This window comes from Rhamphochromis sp. 'chilingali' (assembly GCF_963969265.1).
Source record: "Rhamphochromis sp. 'chilingali' genome assembly, chromosome: 21".
NCBI classification, from domain to species: Eukaryota; Metazoa; Chordata; class Actinopteri; order Cichliformes; family Cichlidae; genus Rhamphochromis; species Rhamphochromis sp. 'chilingali'.
In genome coordinates, this window is record NC_137949.1 from 4,078,190 (window position 1) to 4,097,755 (window position 19,566).

At 40.6% G+C, this 19,566-nt stretch overlaps 1 protein-coding gene across 1 annotated transcript in view; it reads left to right on the forward strand.

The window, feature by feature from the left end:
- The first annotated feature begins 2,478 nt into the window (after nt 1-2,478).
- Nucleotides 2,479-19,566, forward strand: part of heatr5a (HEAT repeat containing 5a) — a 44,655-nt gene continuing 27,567 nt past the window's right edge. The window contains exons 1-14 of the mRNA XM_080871344.1: nt 2,479-2,621; nt 8,388-8,607; nt 8,697-8,908; nt 11,759-11,867; nt 12,827-12,976; nt 13,184-13,355; nt 14,214-14,374; nt 14,448-14,697; nt 15,615-15,770; nt 17,089-17,339; nt 17,555-17,666; nt 18,537-18,689; nt 19,002-19,101; nt 19,215-19,324. Of these exons, the coding sequence (XP_080727470.1) occupies nt 8,482-8,607; nt 8,697-8,908; nt 11,759-11,867; nt 12,827-12,976; nt 13,184-13,355; nt 14,214-14,374; nt 14,448-14,697; nt 15,615-15,770; nt 17,089-17,339; nt 17,555-17,666; nt 18,537-18,689; nt 19,002-19,101; nt 19,215-19,324 (2,062 nt within the window). The 5' untranslated portion in view covers nt 2,479-2,621; nt 8,388-8,481. The remainder of the gene's footprint in view (nt 2,622-8,387; nt 8,608-8,696; nt 8,909-11,758; nt 11,868-12,826; nt 12,977-13,183; nt 13,356-14,213; nt 14,375-14,447; nt 14,698-15,614; nt 15,771-17,088; nt 17,340-17,554; nt 17,667-18,536; nt 18,690-19,001; nt 19,102-19,214; nt 19,325-19,566) is intronic.

The window sequence follows — 19,566 nt, forward strand, 5'->3', positions numbered from 1 at the left end:
TGCATTGAGTTTTTCCTTTCCAGTCACCTTTCTCGCTCACTATGTATTAACAGACCTCTCTGCATTGAATCATATCTGTTATTAATCTCTGTCTCTCTTCCACAGCATGTCTTTTATCCTGTCTTCCTTCTCTCACCCCAACCGGTCGCAGCAGATGGCCGCCCCTCCCTGAGCCTGGTTCTGCCGGAGGTTTCTTCCTGTTAAAAGGGAGTTTTTCCTTCCCACTGTCGCCAAAGTGCTTGCTCATAGGGGGTCATATGATTGTTGGGTTTTTCTCTGTATCTATGAAGCGCCTTGAGGCGACTTTTGTTGTGATTTGGCGCTATATAAATAAAATTGAATTGAATTGAATTGAATTGAAATCATAGCTTTCCTATTTTTGATGGTTAGTGCTGTTGCCTCACAGTAAGAAGGTCCTGGGGTTCAAATCCACAATCTGCTGCAAATGGTTGTTTGTGTCTATGTGATAGACTGGTGAGCTGTCCAGGGTGTACCCTGGCTTCAATGTCCACTATTGAATCAAATAAATCCAACATGGCTGAGGCTGGAATAAAATGTATCCATCAAATGGTACTCTTTATTAAGGAAAGGATGAATTTACTCACAAAAGACCCCACCCCCTCTAATTGGTCCAATTGGTGCACAGTATTTTGAGAAACCAGAACTTCAGACTTTAAAAAAAAAAAAAAAGTTCTGGCATGGTCTCTTTTATATGATACCTGATTCAGGTGAGCATCTGAATAGCCTAAGTCAGGGGTTATCAAACCAAAGGAGAAAATAAACATCCACATAAGCAAAGCTCAAACTGCAATAAAGCGCATGGAAGACGTTTTTTATATTTGGACCAAGTCCTATAAATAATTCAATAACATATATACTTCAATCACTTATATATAAATTAGGAACACCATAACCAAAGCTCCCTAACCTGGCACACTAGTTTACTCGCGGCGCTCATAAACTTTGAGCTCCTTTTATTCTTTTGCTCCATATACAGCGAAGGACGCAACCAGGAAAAGGTGAATACTGCTAACACTCTTCTCTTAAATACATGTACAAAGAGTTTAGATTTACAAAACAAATAATAAATTTTGAACAGCTCTAACTCAGGTTCTTTTTCCTCACACACGTAGGATGGCCAGTCCTCCTCATCTTCCTCAAACAGTCACTTAAATACTATATCAAACCTGATAAACCTAATAAAGAATCACTAACCCACAAATGTAATTCTGTTTTATGTAGTTTTTAAAAATACCAATCCCTCAAATGAATAAAAATACAGGTAAGTGAAATGGATCTGCTATACAGATGTTTTTGCTGTTGTAGTAGAATTGTCTTGGTTATTCCAGCAATAGGTGTGTGCTACACAAACCTATCACTATTATAGTGAATGATCTGCTGTCATGTTCCTCCAGTCCTCTCCAGTGCTCCGTTTGTTTGTGTTTCTCTCTCTTCTCCTCACTCCTCTCTGTAAGGGCGCCACTCCATTCCGGGTCCCCGCCCTTGGCCAACACACCTGGTTGCAATCGTTTGAGTCTTGCCTGATTGATTGTAACAACAACCTTAATGAAAGTATATGAATCTAGATAATGAATCAAGATAATGTTAAAACACATATGAAACAATGAAGCCTTCATTCAGTTTAATTTAACCAGCCCATAGTTATCCTTCTTGTAAACTTGGGCTGCTGAACAGGGTTCTGCTTGAGATCATTTCCTCTTCAAATGGAATTCATCCTCCCCACTGTCACCAAGAGCTTGTTTATAGTGTTTTGTTGAATAAATAGAATTCTCTCTCTGATATTATAAGGTCATTACTTGTATTATAAAGCATGAGATGACCGTTAATGTCAAATTTAGGTCACATTTAATTATACATTTAATTGTAACTGTTAAAGGTCCGAGGCATTCGGATAGTTGGTAGTCTGTGCCTCATTTTAGTAACATTTACCAGTATTTAAAATTAACAGCCAGGAAGGCTGCTTCCCCACAGTTTGGCAATGGAAATCTAAAACGGTGAGTTAGAATACAGAGTGAGTTTCAGAAACATAAGAAGGTATGAAGGTAAGAAGGTTCAAACTGATTTTGGATTTTATATAAAAGTAAGAGTATTTTCAAATCCCTACTGTAGGATATTGTACAGGATATTGTGGCTCTGCCAAAAATGGACTGATGCGTGTGTGGTTTTTTGTTTTGTTTTGTTTGTTTTGTTTTTTGCTGAGAGAAGTTCGGGAGACAATTTAGCAGTTTACACTATTTTGTAATCAGGCAGTTAAAGATTCGTTAAAGACACAGGTGTCAATGTCAGGCAGTCTGCACACAGAGAAGTGAAGTACAGTTCAAAATTCAAAATATATATTAGACACATGAAAACAGGAAATAATTGTGACTGGCTATTGATGGGGAGATGCCGTGGTTATATTTTAATTTGAAAAAACAAAAGCCGGAAGAGTAACAGGATATTTCCGTTCCTTTGAGTTGTCGCCGACTCAGGTCTGCGGCAGACGGAGCAGCGGTGAGAATGCAGAGATCTTGAACACAACTGAAGTAAATTTTTCCCTTTTGCTTTTGTGGACTGTCATTTTCTTATAAGGACTAACGTGTTGTAGCCGGAACGACCAGGTAAATGATCACCTTCATTTTTTCCTCCAGTTTTTGTGCAAACTTTTGCCCATTCGCTAGCCAACCCAGGCTAGCAGCCTGTTACCTGTAAGCCTCTGCTTAATGTAGCTGTTAAAGCTAAATGACGACACTGTTTAATAGATGTTTAAGTGGAGAGAAAGAAATGTTTTTCGGCTCATATTGTTAGCTTACTTTGGTACATGTGGTTGACTTCAGTGGCATGTTGTCTTTGGAAATAGAGGAGAGAGTATGTGACTTTCAGGAGATTAAAAGTGTCAGATACTTCGTAATCCCTCTAAGAATCCTCACTGAAGCTGTTGGGTTTAATCAGTGAGTCTATCTTCATTTCGAATTCATGGTCCATGTAAACAGAAAGATCGCAGAATAGAATACAATAGAACAAGTTGGGGAGTTTTGCCAAACCAGACTGTGTTGCTACAGCTGCACATTAGAATTCTAACCAGAATACCTTTTAAACCTCTTCAACAAAAGGTTCCTTTAAACCTTTCCTGAAGTAGACAGTGATGGCAGCACCACTCCCTCAAAAGAGATTTGTAATTCCTTATTTATTATTTTAACACCTTACTCATTACAGTTTTCTCTATTAATTACCCTGGCAGTTTTGATATATTTAGGATTGGAAATGAAGTTCAGGCACCAAGGTTAAAGAGCAGCAGAACAGCAGCTGAAATTCATGGTTTTATTTCTTGCCTGGCACTCTTGGAGAAGTGTGATGTCTCTGTGGGGTGTGGTTGCAGGTGCAGTCAGTGCTGCTTGTCTCCTTTACTACTAAGATGTGGGGTGTATGTCATGTAAGATAGACTATCACTGTGTTCTGGTGTATTGGAAACCAAACGTCTTAGTTTTTGTGAATGAAACAATGAGCATGAAGCTGCTGACACCCAATTTATTTCTGAATGTTCGGCAGCTCAGTTCTGTCCTCATGATGTCCTGACAAATTCTGGTGTTAGAATTCCGAATAGTAGGTCCTGTCTATGTTTTCACTTTGATTCAGACTGGGGCTGCTCAGCAGGGACATGGTCTGCTCTTTTCTGTGGGACAGTAGTTATTTTTAGAGTCTTCCTGCACTTCAGTGAACACTGTGTGTGTTAACGAAGAAGACCAAGTTGTGCTGTTCAATAATTTATGAGCTGCTCTCTCTTCTTCTGCATCTTTCTCCTCCTTTTCCAGTTTAATCTACTCTGTTAGGGACAAAGGCTGAATAGCTTAGTCTAAAAAGCACTTAGTGGAGCTCAGAGGTGCTTTAGCAGTGGAGAGAGGCTTGAAATAAGATGTAACAAGATGCAGAAAAAAATAGGTATTGATAAAATATATTCCACATATGCACTACAGGCTCACAGTATGAGATACTTTTATGAGAACTTTTGATATTTGAGGGTGTGTGGACTGGAGCCAGATCTACACTCAACAAAAATATAAACGCAACACCTTTGTTACTGCTCCCATTCCCCATGGGATGGACGTAGAGACCTAAAATTCATTCCAGATACACAATATAACCATCCCTCCCAAACAGTGGTCACAAATCAGTCCAAATGTGTGGTAGTGGGCACATCTGCTATATTGAGATAATCCATCCCACCTCACAGGTGTGCCACATCAGGATGCTGATCTGACATCATGAGTAGTGCACAGGTGTACCTCAGACTGCCCACAACAAAAGGCCACCCTGGAATGTGCAGTTTTGTCTCACAGCAAAATGCCACAGATGCCACAAGCAATGAGGGAGCGTGCAATTAGCATGCTGACAGCAGGAATGTCAACCAGATCTGTCGCCCGTGCATTGAATGTTCATTTCTCAACCATAAGCCGTCTCCACAGGCGTTTCAGAGAATATGGCAGCACATCCAACCGGCCTCACAACCGCAGACCTCGTGTAACCACACCAGCCCAGGACCTCCACATCCAGCAGGTTCACCTCCAAGATCGTCTGAGACCAGCCACCCAGACAGCTGCTGGAACAATTGGTTTGCACAACCAAACAATTTCTGCACAAACTGTCAGAAACCGTCTCAGGGACGCTCAACTGCATGCCCGTCGTCCTCATCAGGGTCTTGACCTGACTCCAGCTCGTCGCCGTAACAGACTTGTGTGGGCAAATGCTCACATTCGATGGCGTCTGGCACGTTGGAGAGGTGTGCGCTTCACGGATGAATCATGGTTCACATTGTTCAGGGCAGATGGCAGCTGAGAATGTCCCAGTTCTTGCATGGCCAGCATACTCACCGGACATGTCACCCATTGAGCATGTTCGGGATGTGCTTGACCGGCGTATACGACAGCGTGTACCAGTTCCCACGAATATCCAACAACCTCGCACAGCCATTGAAGTGGAGTGGACCAACATTCCACAGGCCACAATTGACAATCTGATAGACTCCATGCGACGATGTGTTGCACTGCATGAGGCAAATGGTGGTCACACCAGATACTGACCGGTTCTGGGTCCCCAGACCCCCAATAGCGCAAAAAACTGCACATTCCAGGGTGGCCTTTTGTTGTGGGCAGTCTGAGGTACACCTGTGCACTACTCATGATGTCAGATCAGCATCCTGATGTGGCACACCTGTGAGGTGGGATGGATTATCTCAATATAGCAGATGTGCCCACTACCACACATTTGGACTGATTTGTGACCACTGTTTGGGAGGGATGGTTATATTGTGTATCTGGAATGAATTTTAGGTCTCTACGTCCATCCCATGGGGAATGGGAGCAGTAACAAAGGTGTTGCGTTTATATTTTTGTTGAGTGTATATAGAGGCACTCAAAGAGGAGGTATCCATGTTGCTCTGATTTATTTTATTTTTGAAGATCCAGACTTGGGAACAGTGGGTTTATAGCAGTGTGACCATCTGTAAGTGTATTTAAAAATAGAAAAATCCTTCGGTGAACTGTCAGTGAAAACCGTAGTTCGGCTTAGGGCTGTGCGATATGACCAGAATCTCATATCCCGATATAAGAATTCTATCGTCCAGATAACGATATAAATGGTAAATGGTCTGTATTTGTATAGCGCTTTACATATCACAAAAATGTAACATTTTCTGTAAATTCTGTGACTCTCGGGCAGCTTGAGTTGCATGAAGTGTTTCCAGCTGGGCATCGTGTACCTGGAGTCGAGTGTTTTAACCGATGCATGAAACGATACATTTTTAGACATAAGTTATAACGGCCGCCGTTTTCTTTGTGAGTATTTATTACACGGCGTGCTGCGGGGAAAAGCCTGTTCTAACGTTTGAGTCTAAGGTTTTGTTTTGTTTTTTAGCACCTGGCGTCTTTTTTTTTTTTTTTTTTTTTTTTTTAACTTCTCATCCGTAAATAATCTGCTCTTTCACGTGATTCAGTTTATTTTGAAAAGTCTCAACGGGATCTTGAGCTTTATTGTGAAAGGTTTATGTGGAACATAAACAAGCGGACACGCGATGGTGTTACCGTAGTTGTTGCTAACCACAACGCATAAAAACAGGCGCTTGTCCGTCCTTAGTGTGGCTATATTAAATATAAGAGAAAGAGAGAACTTTAAGAAATTGATATAGCCACTACAGTGACCATCAAAACGGTGAAAAAATATTGCCGTAAACAGTTTATTTTGCGACACACAATCTGATATCGTCGTGTTGGTGTTGTTCCCAGATCGTCATACTAAAACATTTTGTTCCAGGATCAACATTGCAAGTGACCAATCAGAATGTTGTGACGTCATACTTTTGCGACTTCGGGAAAAACCGCCGTAAAACAAAAAACTGTACTTAAGCTGCAAGAAACCGCCTCTGTCCTCCGATCAACGGACCCTAACCCTAACCCTAACTGTAACCCTTTAATAAACGGTAAGCAGAACTGATATTGTCCTTGCAACATCGGAATTTCATAATGCACGAATGGCTTGGTTCGTAAAAGAATAACGTCACAACAATGTGATTGGTCACTTTCAATGTTGAACCCGGAACTGGAAACAACACCAACACGACGATATCAGATCATCCATTTTGGCACACCACGAAACAAACGGTAGGTGGTAGAAAAGGTTTGTCGTGTTTGAGTCCATGGTGGGTACCGATTTCCTGCATAATTTACGTAGTACAGTTTTCTGGTCCATGTCAGACTTTTTATAACCAAACCATGTCCAAGCTACATAGGTAGCCACTCATTTAGGAATAAGGTCCTCGACTTGTTTTGTTTTTTTTAACAGGTCCTTTAACAATAGATGTTTTAATTTCGTCATCCGGCATATTTCATCATATCACGCAGCCCTGGCTTGCTTTGCAGTTTAGGGCACAGGGAGACCATAGTGTTCATTAGTTCTCCATCAGGATCCCAAAGGCAGCTGTTGGCTATTGGGAATCCTCTAGTTCCAATGTCAAGTTGATCTGTACGTCCATTTAAAAAAAAAAAAAAAAAAAAACCCAACCACAATCTTAAATGGTGTATACAGCAAAATAATATATATAATAATATATATATATATATAATAATATGTATATTTTATATAGAGCTGGGCGATATAAAATTTTTCATATCACGATATGTTTTTTTCATTTCAGGCGATAACGATATCTATCACGATATAAGCCAAATAACTATATTTGTAAGATTTAAATGTGCCGTTGCTCACAAGTAAAATGTGAAATAATCAGCAGCTTGTTTTGATTTAAATATTTATTTTCCAAAATAAGTTCAACAGGGTAGAAGTACTTAAGGAACATGAGACTTTTTCAGATAAATAAAGGCAAATATTGCAAACTACACAAAAGGCAGCCGCTAAAGCGTTTAAGTTTCAAAATAGAACAAACGAAACAGACGACTAAATTGTCAATTCCACTTAGAAACAAAATATTAATTCTAAAAATAAATCTTAGTTTGTTTTACAGAAGAACAGACAAAACTGACTAACTTTTGTCAATATCAAATAAACTGAGAACTAAAAGGAAATTCTCAATCTCTCCTTGTTGTATAGCTTAGCTTTTCAAACAGTTTTAACAGTTACTTTAGTCTGACAAAAGCCGAATGACGAATCAGCGCTTCCAGTCAGAGATTGAGCATGCACCGCTTTATTGTATTTCCAGACTTGCTTTCGGCACAATTTACAGTGCGCTACTCTGTTTTTTGTCAGACTTGAAATAGCCGAAATACCTTCACACTACGGAACTTCTATGGCTCTTCCGTTCGACAATCTCTCCGGCATTGGAACCATCATCGGTTTTCTCTTCGGTAACCTTCGGTCACGCTGTCGGTTGATTTTTCTCTAGTCTGCGCACTCATTTCCTCCATTACCCTGGGCGGCATTGCGGCTGGCTGCTTCCCAAACAAATACACATGTGCGGCTTGGCACGCACGTAACAAGTCACGTGACGTGACGCTGCGGCTGTGATTGGTTCGGCTCTGCGCTACTTAATTTGGATTGGCTGTTCAAGAGCCTATCGCAATAGTTTAATTTTTCTATCGAGAAAAAGTTATTTCGCAATACATATCGTTATCGTTCTATCGCCCAGCTCTAATTTTATATATATATATATATATACATTTTTGGAAACTTAAAGAAATATGCTAGAAAATATTACTCTCATTGTTAACATCACCCACAGTATTCACCGAATGAGAATATTTGTTCCCAGTATCCACAGCTGGGGTCCTTGATTGGAGCAAAGTCTGAGCCAAATCTTGTGTGCCTTGGTGCTGTCTTTCTACTAACGCTAGATAAACTAAACTGCCTTTGTTTTTTGTTTTTTATCCTATGTCTCAAAGAATTTTGGAGGATGGCAGGTCATCCACACTGAGCACTTGGGAGAGCACAGGAAAAAGACAGAAGGTGAAAGAGGAGCACTACTGGTGTTGTGCGATGGAGCGTGCTCACAGCCTCCTCCTGGACGAGGAGGCATGTAATCAGGTGGGCAAACACCAGAAGGCCGAGTTCATCTTGGAATGGCTTAACCACCTAAAGAGGCTCCTCCCAGTCACTGACAGGGTAAGAGGTCATATGATCATGGAAAATAAAAAGGAATTAATTGTGTAACTCTGAGAGTGGTAATTCTATTAATGTTTGTTACCCATTAGGTCGATATCAGACAGAACCAGCGGTGTTTGGTTGACCAGCTGTGGGAAATTCTAATTAACTCTCCAAGCGGGCCTACCCGCTGGCTGTTGGCCCACTGCTTGGCTGTGCTCTATCGCTTAGGAGACCCCATCCCATCCAACTTAATGGTGGAGAGGTGTAACGACATAATACGCAGCAAAGATGACTCGCCGTCAGCCCTTCCAACCCGGTTGTAAGTCTGGATACATTTATGATCACGAGGGAAGAAAAAAAAAACTTTTCCTCTTTTCCATCCCCTTAAAAATGTGGGTGCAGTACCCATTCAGGGAGCATGTGAGACAGTTGTTACGATTCGGTGTTGTCAGTGTTTTGTTTTAGGCATGACGGTTATGTTTCCTGTTTTACTTTGAAGGTCTGTTGTATCTCAGTGTGTTCAGTTTACGCTTCCTTGTCTCGTCAGTTCTGATTTGCCCCAGCTGTGTTTCCCTCCTGTGGTCCATTCCCTGATTGCTCCCTCTATGTATTTAAGCCTTGTGTTTCAGTTTGTGATGGTCGCGATCTTCCCCCCCGGTTGTAAATAGTTTGGTGTTTTGATGTAAATAGCTGTCGATACTTTCGTTTTGGGATATTTTTGTGGAAAACCGTAGTAGTTGTTTTGTTTTTTTCCCCTTATTTTTATTGTTCCTGTGTTGCACGCCGGTTGCCTAGGCCGGGGTGTAACACAGTGTTAATAACAACAGTGTTATTTTTTTGAAAGCTTGAAATTTAAAGAATAAATCTCTATTCACTGATGTCACAATTGGAAATGTTATTGTGATGTGATTATTTGAATGAAAATGAAGCTGAAAACTTTTTAAGACTTAAAATATGTTTAGTTCAGTTTTCAAGCTAGTTTTTAAATGCAGTCTGTGGGCCGTTTACACTCTAAACATTGCTTGTTGATATTTGTTCACATTAAATGAGTCATTAAATGCTATCAAGCTTCTGAAAAGTAAGGTTCTGAAATTGAGTATGAATCGTACTATAATTAATATAATTGTAATATAATTTCCACTGATTTCCATTTTTTTTTCTGTCTGTGACGACAGTGGTCTCAGCTAATATATATGGCTCTTTCTTGCCCTCCTGTTTTTTTTTTTAAGATAAATATCATGCTGACATGTGTTAATATTCCACCACAAAATAGATGCTGTTACGAAATGCGAAATTCATGCTTGCTGATGTTTAGGGTTTGTTGAACACGCTCCCTGTCCCTATGCAGTTTTTCAAACCTTGGCTCCTCTAGTCTGCATGTTGACGTATCCTTAGGCAGGATGTTTGAACATTGAGCTGCAATTACATCCACTTAAGTGTGAGTGCGTGAAGGTTAAAAAGCCCCTTGGCATACAGTAGAAAAAAGTGTTTGCATGAATGTGTGTGTGTGGGTGAATAAGACGTGTCAATAAGTAAGTGCTTTCAGAGTAGAAAAGCACAATATACAGGGAGTGCAGAATTATTAGGCAAGTTGTATTTTTGAGGAATAATTTTATTATTGAACAACAACCATGTTCTCAATGAACCCAAAAACCTCATTAATATCAAAGCTTAATGTTTTTGGAAGTAGTTTTTAGTTTGTTGTTAGTTTTAGCTATTTTAGGGGGATATCTGTGTGTGCAGGTGACTATTACTGTGCATAATTATTAGGCAACTTAGCAAAAAACAAATATATACCCATTTCAATTATTTATTTTTACCAGTGACACCAATATAACATCTCCACATTCACAAATATACATTTCTGACATTCAAAAACAAAACAAAAACAAATCAGCGACCAATATAGCCACCTTTCTTTGCAAGGACGCTCAAAAGCCTGCCATCCATGGATTCTGTCAGTGTTTTGATCTGTTCACCATCAACATTGCGTGCAGCAGCAACCACAGCCTCCCAGACACTGTTCAGAGAGGTGTACTGTTTTCCCTCCTTGTAAATCTCACATTTGATGATGGACCACAGGTTCTCAATGGGGTTCAGATCAGGTGAACAAGGAGGCCATGTCATTAGTTTGTCTTCTTTTATACCCTCTCTTGCCAGCCACGCTGTGGAGTACTTGGACGCGTGTGATGGAGCATTGTCCTGCATGAAAATCATGTTTTTCTTGAAGGATGCAGACTTCTTCCTGTACCACTGCTTGAAGAAGGTATCTTCCAGAAACTGGCAGTAGGACTGGGAGTTGAGCTTGACTCCATCCTCAATCCGAAAAGGCCCCACAAGCTCATCTTTGATGATACCAGCCCAAACCAGTACTCCACATCCACCTTGCTGGCGTCTGAGTCGGACTGGAGCTCTCTGCCCTTTACCAATCCAGCCACGGGCCCATCCATCTGGCCCATCAAGACTCACTCTCATTTCATCAGTCCATAAAACCTTAGAAAAACCAGTCTTGAGATATTTCTTGGCCCAGTCTTGACGTTTCAGCTTGTGTGTCTTGTTCAGTGGTGGTCGTCTTTCAGCCTTTCTTACCTTGGCCATGTCTCTGAGTATTGCACACCTTGTGCTTTTGGGCACTCCAGTGATGTTGCAGCTCTGAAATATGGCCAAACTGGTGGCAAGTGGCATCTTGGCAGCTGCACGCTTGACTTTTCTCAGTTCATGGGCAGTTATTTTGCGCCTTGGTTTTTCCACACGCTTCTTGCGACCCTGTTGACTATTTTGAATGAAACGCTTGATTGTTCGATGATCACGCTTCAGAAGCTTTGCAATTTTGAGACTGCTGCATCCCTCTGCAAGATATCTCACTATTTTTGACTTTTCTGAGCCTGTCAAGTCCTTCTTTTGACCCATTTTGCCAAAGGAAAGGAAGTTGCCTAATAATTATGCACACCTGATATGGGGTGTTGATGTCATTAGACCACACCCCTTCTCATTACAGAGATGCACATCACCTAATATGCTTAATTGGTAGTAGACTTTCGAGCCTATACAGCTTGGAGTAAGACAACATGCATGAAGAGGATGATGTGGACAAAATACTCATTTGCCTAATAATTCTGCACTCCCTGTAAGTGCCAGTCCATTTACCGTTTTCTTATGTGTTTTTCAGGGCAGCCATTGCATGTCTTGGCACATTATATGAACAGCTTGGTCGGATGCTCATCGGCTGCTTCAAAGATACGTTAGTTTGCCTGCTGAAGGCTATGAAGAGTGCTGAGGTTTGTTCACTTATCTCCTGCTTTTGTAAGTTTCAGAAAGATGTAGAAAAGACTAAAGCAGGTTTAACAAATTGTCAGTGATTCTGCTGGAACAAAAAAGGGACACATGCAGACTAACCACAAACCAGACATTTATTCAGACATTAATATGTAATTCTTTCCGAGGTAGAATGATTGTACAGCACACATCTGGCTTTAAATAACAAGAACTGGGTTTGAATTCATTTTGGATCTGGGTCAAATATATAACACAGGGACATTTATATATTTACTTAAGTTTTATCTCAACCAGAAGCTTTTAGTAGCTATCATCAAGTTTGTAGCTCTGGCACAAGTATGGCTGAATATTTGTCTAACACTATATAGAGGGGTCCTCTAAAACTGTTGCCCGGCAACCTTTAAAAACACCTCCAAATTATTTCCCTTTCTTTCAGGTTAAAGAAGTTTAATTATACATTGGATCTTTGTGATGTCCTAGGACAAATACCTGCAATAATAGATTTATAATATTTTCCACATTATCCAAGACATGCGGTTTTAGTAAAACAAAGAAATACATCACCACAGCTCTTACATACAATTATAGGAAAGAAAATGCAGTTCATTATCAGGACCTTGTTCTGTAATTTGTGGTAATTCAAAGAAAACGTGCATGTGTTTGTGTGTGTAATTAATTTCACTTTGGGAAATAATGAAAAAAAAACATTGGAATGGACTTCTGACACCACCACCTTTAGGCTAATTCTGGCTCTGGCTCATGTGTGTGACATCCCTGCCTGCCCTGAAACTGTGTAGTGATAAATGCTGAAAATGTTACCTAGATATTCTGATTGAGATTTTGAAGGGCTTTTCTCACTTGAACAGGTCAAAGTAGTTATAAGATAAAGAAAGATTTTAATCAGAACAGCTGCAGATTTGTGAGATGATTTTTCACAAATAACCTTCTGTGCTGCTCTCAGTCTCAGGGTCGCTATGAGATCATGCTCAGCATGGAGAGGATCCTTCGAGGTTTGGGTGTCAGTGCAGTGTCGTGTCACCGTGACATCTACAAGGTAGTGAGAGCCTGTCTGACAGACCGGTCCATGGCTGTACGCTGTGCTGCTGCCAAGGTAACAGCAGCCGTCATGTCTCATTTGACATTATTTATTATTTATTGTTCTTGTAACACCCTGTCAGTTTAGGTTTGATTTCCTTCCATGCAGCTAGTTTTAAAAATCAATCTGAATCTGGAGGTCTATGAAACTTTGTCTTGGTTTGTGCTCATTTTCGGCTCAGATGTTTGGATAGCTAAGTACTTCTGTGTGTCATCCGGTCAGGTTTTGTTGGAGCTGCAGAGAGAGGCTGCATTCTTGTGGACCAGTGAGCTGGAGAATGTGGCCACTGTGTGCTTCAGAGCTTTTGAAGGATCAAACTACAACGTCAGAGTGTCTGTATCCAAACTGCTGGGAATTCTCCTAGCTGCTGCTGTGGAACCGCGACAGTTCACTGGTATGACCCCAAAATAGGGCTCTGTAATATGTACAGGTTATCCGAACCCAAAGCAGCCCCAGACCATGACACTACCACCATGCTTTAAGTTATTTTAATAAAATGCTGTGTTTAGTTTTGTGTCAGATTTAGTGGGACTCAAGTTCAACTTTTGTTTTCTTCTCAGTCCACAGAATATTTTCCCAAAAGGCTTAGGGGTCATAAAAGACGGGGTTTTTTGCCAAGTATAATGGCTGTCACCATGGTTCACTGGAATCCCAAAGTCTTAGAAATGGCTTTGTAACCCTTTCCAGACTGATGAATATTAATAAATTTGTCTTTCATCTGTTTCTTTAGATTATGGAATCATGCTTTGCTTTTTCAGGTCTTTCAACCTATTCCAGTTTGTCAAATCCATTCTATTTTTGTGATTTCTTTTTTTACCAATCTAGCAGTAATCATTCTTGGGTGTTACTGGGTGTGAAACTGAACTCAGCTTCCCAAAAAATAAATAAAGCTACTTTGTATTTTTTACAAAAAATTATTTTTTTTCCTCCCGCTGCACTGTACCTATAAATAAGCAGCTCTCTGCATCAGGTTATGACAATAGATGACAAGTTCAACAATCAGTATGTCAGTGAAGACATATTCACAGATTACATATTATTATGTAATTTAATTGGCCATTAGATTACATTATTGGAGTTGTACAATTGCAGTTAGAGCTTCCCAGTGTTTATTAGATTTGCAGTCTCACACTGTAATTGCTGGGTGAGTTGAATTACCAACCCTCCACGTTGGCATTTACATGTATGTTCAGACAGCTATTTGCACATATATGAGATCAATAAACTCTATTGCCCCCCTCCTCCCCTGCAGCCCCCAGGCAGGGTGCTCGGAGTCAAGGCTCTCTGGAGGAGGTCATGGAATTACTGTCTGGAGGGTTTCTGCGGGGTGGAGGGGGTTTTCTCCGAGCCAGTGGAGACATGCTCAAGGGTACAAGCTCTGTCAGCAAGGACGTCCGCATCGGAGTTACACAGGTGAACCACAGTGACAGCATGGAATCATGCTATTTAGATGTTTGTTGTGAACTCACTCTCCCCTGCCTCTCAGGCCTACGTGGTGTTTGTCTCCACTTTGGGCAGCTCCTGGCTTGAAGCCAACTTCCCTGCTTTCCTGTCCTTGCTGATGGAGCTGGCGTCACACGTCAGGGCAACGCAGACACCAGCTGATGCTGCAGTGACGCGTCGGTGTGTCTCTTTTATCCTGAGGAGCACTCTGGGGTCTCTGCTGGGAGAGAAGGCCCAGATCAACGCTGTAAAACAGCTCTGTCTCGCTGTGGCCACACAGAAACGAGCAGTTGGTGAGCATGGTGAAAGGAAATTCTGTATATGGCTGTCTTCTCTGTATTAGACAAATGTATTAAATATATATATATAATTCACTCAATAACAGCATGTTATGATTGCTAGAATAGCTCCTGAAGGAACATTATGGAAATAATGCTAAAAATCATATAGGAAAATATCAGTTGTACCAACTGATTAAAGTCACTGCATATGAATATAAACAATTTTACAGGTACTAGCTTCTCAGATGTGAATTTTTGCTGTATCAGATTTGTTACCTTGTTTTTGTCTGAACTCTAGAATTTATTTTGACTTTTGGGAGTAACTCTTTTTTTCCCACTATTTTTGAACATTTGAAGCTGAAGAATCATCCAAATATTATGAATATTTTCCATTTTGATAATGAAAAGTATTATAAATAACAACCTTGTGGTACGTTTAGGCCAAATGTGAAGCTAAGTTCACTGTGTTACTCAAACAAATACAACTGTCTCTTGGGAGCAACACCCCTGAAACCTGATGTGAGAACAACTGTATTCCAAAGTACAGCCAGTAGCTAAAACAAAGTAACAGCAACACTTTCCCCCCCCAACGTTGACAGTCTTACAGTGATAATCTTGACCTTCATTTCTGAATGTTGGAGAATCTGAGCTTTTATGACACATCACCTATCAAATTTTTCAGTGAAGTTATTATCAACTTGTAAATTCCTGTAGGATGCACAGGAATCACCTTATATAGGTGAAAATGGGGCTGGGGTTGCTGGGGTATTGTTTTGCCAGATTTATTTAGTAAAATGTGCTAAATAAAAAAGGAAATAACATCCATATCCATATTTGGTGTAACTGGCTTCTGAAGCCATTTGATTTACAGTGTCATTATTTATTAAGTGTTAGTAAAAGTATGCATGTTTTTGATGATGTGTGTTTAGATGCTGCTCTGACTGACAGGAACGTGGAGACCAAAGTCTCGTCTGCAGATGTCTCAGCCAGTCAGCACATGTTGGTTTGCTGCCTGCTGGAAATGGGAGCATTGGTTCAGGGATTGGGATCTTCTGCGGCCCCCCTGCTCACAGACACTACCACAGGTCTGCAAGATGTGTTTTTCTATAGTGTTAAAGACACTCATTAGGGCCTGAGCGCTGACAGTGCAAAAGGCTTATTGTATCTGCTCCGTTTATTGTTGTTCAGGGAAACGAGTCACCTTGTTGACAGTTTAACCATGCTCAAAATCCCATTAAAAATTTTTGCACATACATCAGGTCTTGTGAAAACTTGTGTATTTTATTGGTCTTAGATATGTGCAGTGTAGAATGCTTCCATAGCGCCTATAAATTTGCAAATTAACTCCACCTCTGTCGTTCATATACATGTACGAAATTTGGCACACCCATGTAACATCCTAAGAGACACAAAAATTATTTTGGATTGATGTCCTAAACCCGACCAGCCATAAGTCCCCCATTTTGAATTTAATAGTTGATTTTGACATCTTTTTTGCATTTCCCACCACTTGTACTTTTTCAAACTCCTCCTGGGATTTAAGAGATTTTTTTTGAAGGGCGTGTCCGTGATACCATGAATAAACTTCAAACACTGATGATGTTTCACAGTAAAAATTAAACATTTCTATTGTACTTTAATGAACATCTTATCATCCCATGTATATAAAATTCATTGGTAGTTCTGTTCATGATATATATAGGAGCGGATGCATAATTAGTGGGTATTCTCCACCACCATTTAGTGGGCATAGCAGACCATCAGTCTGCCCACAACAATGAGTTCCCAGGCTCAGTTATAGCAAAGGTGGATCGCAACACAGCTCGACCACAGCAAGCCAGGGTGTGCACCAAAGTGCAAAAGCCCTCTTATCACTGCTTGCAGTTTTAATTTAGATATTTCTTTCTTTGTTTCTTTCTTTGTAACCACCTCTGTGTCTCTCTATGCATCACATATTATGCAACATCTTCCACACTGCTGTGAGGTGGATACTAACTCCAGTTGTACATTGCTGATTAAGGGTGCTCCTCTTCTAGCTGGAAATGTTCCCAAGACTTTGAGATGGTCATACTGGAGGTAGAACAAAGCACAACAGTGTTTTTTTTTTTATTTTTTATATTGGCTAATGTCTCTAATATATCTCAAAATTTTGGGAGCATTTCCACTGCACTATACCCTGAGCACACTGAACCTACAGAGAAGAACCTAATACCATCGCAGCTTAAGATGGTGAAGTTGGAGTACATCCATCTCACTGCAGCTGATTACTTTTCAGAGTAGCTGGCAAATAAAATACTTGTTGTGATGTAAGAAATGTGATTTACAAATGTATTCACAAAGGTGGACGTAAGTCCTGCAAAATCTCAGCGTATGACTGACTGTCTCTCCCACTCATGCATCCAGCCCTCCTGGACACGGTGATCTCTGTCCTCCTTCACCCAGCCACCTTGGCCAGGCTGGCTGCTGCTTGGTGCCTGCGCTGCGTTGCCATGGCTATGCCGTCTCACTGCTCTCTCCTCCTGGACTGTTGCGTCGAACGTCTAGTGGCACTGAAATCCTCACCCGACGCTGTAGCTGGGTATGGAGCTGCTATTGCTGCCCTGGTGGCAGCAGTGCAGCACTGCCCACTTGGAATTCCACACACCAAGGACAAGGTGTGTACACTGGCACCACATTATTACACTGAACATTTTGCCATACACATCTTCAGAATTGCATCACCACATCATCATTAGAGTGATTTGAAGCTTTTGTCAATTTTATTTTGAAACAGTTTCATGGCTACTACTTTTATTGCTGAAATCCTGTTTATGAGTTTGTTTGATAGCTCCACTTTGTTATTATTTATGTTGTGTATCTATGTGTGTAGATGGTGTTGGATCTGGCAGAAGACCTCCTCCGTTCAGCCTCTCAGAACAGTCAGATTTCTCTCCAGAGGACTCAGGCTGGCTGGCTGCTCATCTCCTCTTTAATCACGCTGGGTAAAACTGCTGAACTACACTCTAAATCTTCTTGCACCATACCAGAGGAAACTGTGAAGATCTGCAAACATCTTCATTACCATTGTGTTTGAGATGGAGTAGAAGCATGCCCTTACAGATTGCAGCTTCTTTAGGGGATATTAGTATTTGAAAGGTTTTGCTTTCCCTGAAAGAAATTCATGGTATACAGGTCCCCATGACTGACATCATTTCATCTAGTACCACAATAAAATCTCCTCTTCTCTAATATAACAATATAATATTAAACTTTGAACTAACATTTTATTTGATTAAATCCCTTGTCACACCAAAGAGTTTATTCAGTAACCTGTTTCTACCATCAGCTGTTGACTGGTAAATTTTTATAGGTTGTAGTTTGCTGTTGATGCACCAGCAGAGTAGGCAGGGAAGTGGATGGTGAGACAAACATGCCTAATAATTACTTCCACTTCCTGCTTTTTCTCTCTGTTGCTCCAAATCTCCAATTTATTGTAACTGACCAGCAGAACATTCTTAAATTAAAACAGATAAGTGTAATGATTTTTTTTTTTTTTTTTTTGAATTATAAAAGTGTTTCAAATGTTCGGGTGAGAAATGCAATAAATCCGTCAAACTGTATTAGCACTATTATTGTTAGTTCCAAAGAATGAGATCTCAGATACAAGCAATGAGCTTTCTCTGAGGGGTGGATGGGCTTTCCTTTAGCAACACAGTAAGGAATTCAGTTATTTAGAATGGGCTCAGAGCTGCTGCTCCTCTACATTGAGGTGTTCCGAGGAGGCCCTGTGGTAGATTGGAGAGCTTGTATCTGGAGAGATGAAAGATTTGATAGGAATTTGTTGTGCCTTGTGTATTAATCTGTGTTTATAGGTCCAGCTGTGGTGGAGCACCATCTGCCCCGCCTGCTTCTACTGTGGAGATGTGTGTTTCCTGCTTCACTTCGTGAGCAGGAGATGGAGCTCCGACGTGGGGACTACTTCACGTGGCAGGTTACACTCGAAGGACGTTCTGGAGCACTCAGTGGTTGGTACACTCACTGCCAAACAGAAATCTGTGTCTCCACAAGTTGGAAGGCATTTTTGAGACTCCAAATGTGGTTTCAGTGACAGGGTTAAATTTGGGTTATGGTTAGGTAGGGGTTAGGCATTCATTTTTCATTGTTAGTGTTAAGGTAAGGGGCTAGGGAAAGCATTATGTCAATTAGATGTCAATTAGATGTCACCATAAGAGGTGTGTGTGTGTGTGTGTGTGTGTGTGTGTGTGTGTGTGTGTGTGTGTGTGTGTGTGTGATTAAGAAAGAAAGTTAAAATTTCTCTCAACTGTGTGTCTGAACAGCGATGAAGAACCTGCTGCAGCACTGTAGAGAGCTTGTGACTGATGAAGTCATCAGCCGTCTACTCACACCATTAACCTGTGCTGTGGCTCTGCTTACCAAGTTAGTGCCTCGTTGGTTTTACTTGTATAGAATTGTTTAAATGTATGTTAAAAAATTTGTTTAATGTCATTTTCAGTTATATAGTCTTAGTATCCATTTATTTATGTCTCCAGGTTGCCTGCTCTATTCAGGTCTTATGGCAATTCAGTTAAGAGCTGGTCCATCGTCTACAGGCTGAGAGTATATGAGCTGCTTGCTCTACTGCATCCACAAACTTACCAGGGTAATGCTTCACCTCTGATACTGTTTTGCACTTATTTTCTTTCTTCTTTTCATTTCCTTTGACTTGCATCTTTTTGCCTGTTGTCCTCTTTTTGTATCTCATTGCCTTCTTTCCTTTCCTTTGATTAAAGTCTCTTGTTTCTGCCTTTTATTATCACAATTTTTCTTCTTTTTTTGCATCCATGAATAACCCTATAGACAAAGCTACAAAAAATATATTGATTATTTCAGTTATATATATTT